At 57.0% G+C, this 6,000-nt stretch overlaps 1 protein-coding gene across 4 annotated transcripts in view; it reads right to left on the reverse strand.

The window, feature by feature from the left end:
- MBP (myelin basic protein) overlaps positions 1 to 2,258 on the reverse strand; it is a 50,384-nt gene extending 48,126 nt beyond the window's left edge. For all 4 annotated transcript variants that reach the window (XM_081149394.1, XM_081149393.1, XM_081149392.1 and 1 more), the window contains exon 1: positions 2,189 to 2,258. In XM_081149394.1, the coding sequence (XP_081005520.1) occupies positions 2,189 to 2,239 (51 nt within the window). In that variant the 5' untranslated portion in view covers positions 2,240 to 2,258. The remainder of the gene's footprint in view (positions 1 to 2,188) is intronic.
- Between the last annotated feature and the right edge of the window lie 3,742 nt (positions 2,259 to 6,000).

The raw sequence follows: 6,000 nt of genomic DNA on the forward strand, positions 1-6,000 counted from the left end.
GTTACGAGAAGATAGAAACTTCAAAATATTTTTGAAAAACCTGTTTTGGAGCAAGCAACGCAATCCGTCAGGTCACGTGACAACTCGGGGACGCGGGGGAGACCCGTTCAAACGGAGTCTCTGTTATTCACAAAACGATACTCCTGCGTCAAGCACTAAAGGAACTGTGCCTCAGAGCTCGCGCTCAGCCTCCGAGTCTTTACAGTGTGTTACAGACTCAGGAACAGAAACACAGAACCACAAGGTAGCTTTTCTTTTAGACACTGAAGCAACGATTAAAAGGCACGGGATACAATGTTCCTAAGTGGAGGAACGAGATACTTTGTATCCCAGGCGTGAAATGAGAAGGGTCTGCAGCTCCTGGAAAGGAGGAGTTAAATGCTCCTGAGATATTCTCCAAATACCACGTCCTATTTCCCTCTAAATACACTCAACAATCCTCTTTTCAAAAAGACTAAAATTGTCAGAAAGTAGAACAGAAGGGCTAACGATTTTACACTCAGCTCATTTTGTTTGTAAAGCAGGGCTGTGGGCGCCCTGGGAACCAGGTGATGTATATCCAGTGGGGCTACACTGTCACTTGAACACACAGCTATTTAAATCTAAATTATTTAAAACAAATGGCATGAAGAACGTGGTTCTTCAGGGGGACTAGCCACATGTCGCGTGGCTCCCGGCCCACTGTGTCCAACGGCGTGGGCTGTCACGGACACCGAACATCCCACCGCAGCAGGAGCTCTTGCCCCGTCCACTGCAGCCCCGGGGGGGGTCAGGACCCAGCAGCTGCCCTTTCAATGCACCTGGTGCCCATCGAAAGACAGTCTCCTGTTTGTCAACTGAGGTCAACATGGATCCCCTGGGGGGGGTGAGGGAGACGGTGGAGACAGAGGCGGAGATGGAGATAGAGACAGAAATAGGAGCAGGGAGGGAGAATGGAGATGGGGGAGGGGGAGATAAATATCAGGTAAGAGATGGAGAGAGAGGGGACAGGAGGAAAAGCGAGGGGCCCGAGACTCCTGCGGATACGGCCGAAGGGAAGCCGCCCGCTCCTCCAGTCTCAGAACTCGCCTCACGGTCTGGGTGTTTCGAGTAGCCGAGTGTCAGGCGAGGCCGGTGAGGCTCTGCAGGGAAATGCTCTTACGCACAGATTAGGTGATTCACCCGAGAATCACCCGAGTCCTCAAAAAACTTGTTTATGCGACTTGCCTGAGAACAGGGAAATCACACAGACGGTTCCAACAAGGGCCAGGCACTGCAATCAACCAGAAAGGCCAAATTTTGGGGTTCAGAGGCGCTGAGGCCCCGTCCCAGGCTGGAGCCGGGGGACCAGAAGGAAGTCAATTTCTCAGGGACTCTGCTTCCAGTTCTGTGACACTGTTATGGTGACAGCGGCCGCTTTAGCAGGAAGCGTGGGAGGCACGTGAGGACCGAGAGAACAAAGGTGCTGGAGGGGGTGGGCAGGGCCTGGGTCTCAGTCCCACTGGAGCTTGCGTCCCGGAGGTGAGCGGGGACGGTCCGGCCTGGGGCTCGCGGGCCGCGTGCTCAGACGAAGCCCTGCTCGCAGTCCCCTGGCCTGGGGAGGGGACGCACTGGACACACGCCCCCGACAGGAGGTGCAGGTGGGTCCCCTCAGCAGCGGGACACTGAGGACGCCCCTGAGCCGAGCTGACTGAGTCAGGCCTCCCTGCGCTGAGTTTCCACGTGGGAAGGAGGGCGACCGTGGGGGACTGGGGAGCAAGCAAGGCTGGAAGTAAGGACACGTGACAAGAGCAGAGCTCAGGGGACAAGGGAGCGCCGCAGGCACTGGCCCCGGGACTGGGGGTCGCGGGACCCGACTCCTCGGAGGAGCTGCCGTGAGGGACTGACCGGGTGGGTGTCGGCCCCTCCACGGCGGGGGCCTCAGGCGTTTCAAAGGAAACGCATCTTCCTTCGAAGCGAAGGCTGCATATTGTTATTTCCAAAACAATGTCCAACTTCTCAGGGCCTCGTTCTAATAAGGTCAGAGGGCCCCGCGCGGCTTTGAGGATTAAATCCCAGGCCCCCGAGAGGCCGAGCGCTCGGCCTGCGGTGCCTCCCGGCTCGCACTTGGCTCTGAGAGCCGCCGAGGAACCCGGGAGCCCCGCGCCCACCCGAGCCGCTGTGTGACCACAGACCACGGGCCCCAGGGCCGCCGAGCCCCTCTTCCTACCTTGTGGGCCTTCTCCGCGCCGATCTCCCGCTTCCCCGCGTGGTTCCCCATCCCGCTCCGAGGAGGCTGCAGGCGCTGGAAGAGGAAGGGGAGGCGTCAGCCTGAAACGGGCGTTTTCCGTCAGGTCAGCGGTCCTGCGAGATGCTCCGTCCCTTCCGAAAAAACTAAAACCCCCGACTCAAGACACAACCAACGTGTTATCAGTGGTCCCAGGAAAACAGCTAGAAGGCAGGGGAGCAGCCGCCCCAGTTCCGTTCAGTGACAAACGCATCTCGGGGCGTTTCCTTGTCTGTGAAAACGCCAGCCCACCTCCAGCGATCTCGGGGGGCTGTTTCCCCACAAACACACCCACCCAGAGGGGTCGCAGCTCACAGCCGGGGCCACGTCAGGACGTGAACTGAGACGCACAAAGGTGCCCGCAAGTGACAGGTGAGAGCGGCGCCCGCCCCCCAGGGAAGGGTGTGGGCCCAGAAACCGCGGGACTTCGGGGCTCATCAGACAGGAATGCCAGGAATCTGCAGGGTTTCCAGGGGAGACAGAGGTGGGTCAAAAGTGTGTGTTTCTCCTTCCTCTATTCTAACCCAAACTTTAGCAGGAAATTCACAATTTTTTCCCCCCAAAACTGAAGAACTTGGCCAAAACCGATTCCAAGGACGTTGCGGGTCCCACCGCCTCCTGCACCTGCACCCATCTGCTTAGACCCGCCCCTGGCGCAGCGACCGGCTTTGGGGACAGTGACAGATGTGATTTTCCAGGACATAGTCTTTCCAAAGGACACATGGGTCCCGACTTCCTGTTGAACATGGGACGGCTTCCTTCCAAGGTCACAAAGATGAGTCATTGCTTCAGAATGGGAAGGGGGTTTCTAAAATGTTACGTGGCCCCCACGGGTGGGAAGGTGGCTCTGAGCGTCCCCACGGGGTACTGGGCCCTCGGCGGGCGGCCCTGGGTGAGGGGAGGGCCTGTGCGCGGAAGAGCAGCTGCGGCCACGGGGCCGCTGGGTCCGGAGGGCGGGAGGGCGGGGCTGGGAGGCCGCCTTCCTCGAAGGGACGTGATGGGGCTGGGAGGCCGCCTTCCTCGAAGGGACGTGATGGAGCCGCCCAGCAGCTGGGCTCCGTCACGCGTGAGGAGAACCATCTGCAGGCCAGGGAGCCGGGAGGGGGGTCACCTCCATTTCATCCCATTTCCCTTCATCGTTGCAACGAATCCGACGGAGGGAGCCAGAGGAAATTCTGGTAAACGCGCGGGATGCCGCGTGGAAGCCAGGCTGAGAGCGAAGCGTTTCCGGGCAATTTCAGAAGCGGTTGGTAAGACGATAGGAATGAACATGCGGGCGTGGGAGGGCTGTAGGTTCTATCAGGACACCCCCGGGGCGGAAATGCGATTCTAGACGAGATTCGCAACCGTCACGGGGTTCGTGAAACCTTCCGAGTTTCCAGGATGGCCGCCTCCGTCAGCAAGGGGCTGAGGCTGACCACGTGCAGTCGGCGTCCCCAGGACCGGCTGGAGAGCCCCCGGTCTGACGCGGGGCTTCACTTCTGTGACACACTCGGGTCAAGGGCACGGACCTCGGTTGGGTTGCGGGTTCGATCCCGGCCCCGGTTGGGGCGCGTGTGGGAGGCAACCGATCAACCTGTGTCTCGCATGGATGTTCCTCTCTCTCCTCCCTTGTTCCCTCCACTCTCTCTAAAAACATCAATGGAAAAGATATCCTTGGATGAAGGTTAACAAAGAAAAATAATAAATTAAGAAAAAACTTAAAAAAAATCACAGGACAGACTGTGCCGAGCGGGGGCGGCGAGAGAAGAGAGCCATTCCCCCCCCAGCGGCGCCCTCCAACGTTAAAATGCCAAACTGGCTATTTCTGCAGCACCTCTGAGTGTTTCTACAGGTAACGGGGGTTGTGGTGAAACCTCTCGTTTCTATAAATTCATTGTGAGACAGAGGAGGTGTCAGTTCAGGGCTGGCTGTGAGACATGGTCCCCAAGTCATCTTCCTGTCCCCCACCCCCCGCAATGTGAGGAGATAAACAGAAACCGCGGGCGCGGCGAGGCGGGGCCGGGGCGGGCCGGGCGGCTGCTAGGGCGCGTCACTGCACCCGGCTCGTCTCTAATCGACTCCTCCACTTGTATTTATGCCCATGTTGCAGGAAACAGGCCGCAGTTGTGTAATTTTTACGGACTTAGGGTTCTTTCGGCTTCAGTTTCATAAGCTGCTGTTTGCTGGACAATAGTTTTTATTTTTAGCCCCTGTTCAAAAAAACAGCCCTAAAATGAAGGTTTCTGTGGAGATACAGGAGGATCGGTATCACAGGGCCGTAATTACAGGAATGACCCCGTGAGCTTTACTCCCCTTTTACAGCTGAGAAAGTAACGTTGAGAAGCCGAACCGAGCCGAAAATAGCAATCCCTCTAAGAAAACATTTTACTTAAAAATTGGGGCTCACTGGATGCTATTTACATTATGAAAACGTCTTAGGTGGCAAGTCCAAGATAGCTCACATTTCTAAATTATTATTATTTCAATCCTTACCCGATGATATTTTTTCCATTGCTTTTCAGAGAGAGACAGACAGAGACAGAGAGACATCGATGTGAGAGACGCATCGACTGGTTGCCTCCCGTGTGCGCCTGACCAGGGTCTGGGATCGAGCCTGTAACCGAGGTGCGTGCCCTTGGCGAGAATCGAACCCGGGACCCTTCCGTCCGAGAGCCGAGGCCCTAACCGCTGAGCCAAACCGGCCAAGGCCATCTCTAAATTATTCACACAATCCAGAGAATCAGGGCTTCCCCCTAAGAAGCAGCCTTGAGAGAACAGACAGGTGCAGGGACCCGCTCCTCACGCACGGCGCTGCGTGGACACAGTTTTATCGCGAACACTGCAGGCTTCCTCCTTTCTCCGCCCAAGATCTTACGGAGGCAGCCGGCCACACGCGCACGCAAGGGAGTCTTCGGTGTTAATCCCATGCCCGCCGGTGATCATTTACTGTGGCGCTTGTTTAATTTCTCCGGCTTCTGCTTCCCCACCCTGTCTGCCATGGGGCTGCAGAGGGTTAACTGGGGCAGAGAGGCCACCGGCCCCACCACCCACCAGCAACACAGCCGCCTGCCTGCCCTTAGAGAAGGGGGGCGTGTTAGCCACACGGGGGCCCGATGCCCCCGAGACAGACAGGACGCTCATTATGACCCCGAAGCGCCAATGCCCACGTCCATCCAACAGCCAGAGCTCAGCTCTCCTGTGTTTGAATTTTCCAGGAACTATATTGCTCCACAGTGAGCAGGGAGCCAGCGGGCAATGTGTCTCCACCCGTCTCGCATGACTCTTTATTTACAATATTTCAGGGTGAGTTTTTTTCTGTCCTGATGCACTTGGGTACCTGTGACTAGTGGCAGTTAAAACACCAGAGGGACATCATTCATGGGGAGGGGCCGAGAAGAGAGACGTGGGCCGTGGTGCCCCCTGGGCCACACAGCTGGGTCAGTGAGAAACCACAGAAGCGCCGGGCCCACAGCTGCCATCCTGACATCCACCCCCTGGGGTCCACGGCCAGCACTCCTGCATGCAGAGAATGCACGCCCATGGGTGATGGCAGAATTTAAAATTCTTTGATTTTGCCCGGCCGGGCGTGGCTCAGTGGTTGAGCGTCGACCTTGGATCCAGGTGATCGGGGTTCGATTCCCGGTCAGGGCACATGCCCAGTTGCAGGCTTGATCAATGACTCTCTCATCATTGATGTCTCTGTCTCTCTCTCTCCCTCTCCTTTCCTCTCTCTGAAATCAATAAAGATATATTTTAAAAAAATAAATAAATAG

Source organism: Miniopterus schreibersii (assembly GCF_964146895.1).
Source record: "Miniopterus schreibersii genome assembly, chromosome: 10".
Taxonomy (NCBI): Eukaryota; Metazoa; Chordata; class Mammalia; order Chiroptera; family Miniopteridae; genus Miniopterus; species Miniopterus schreibersii.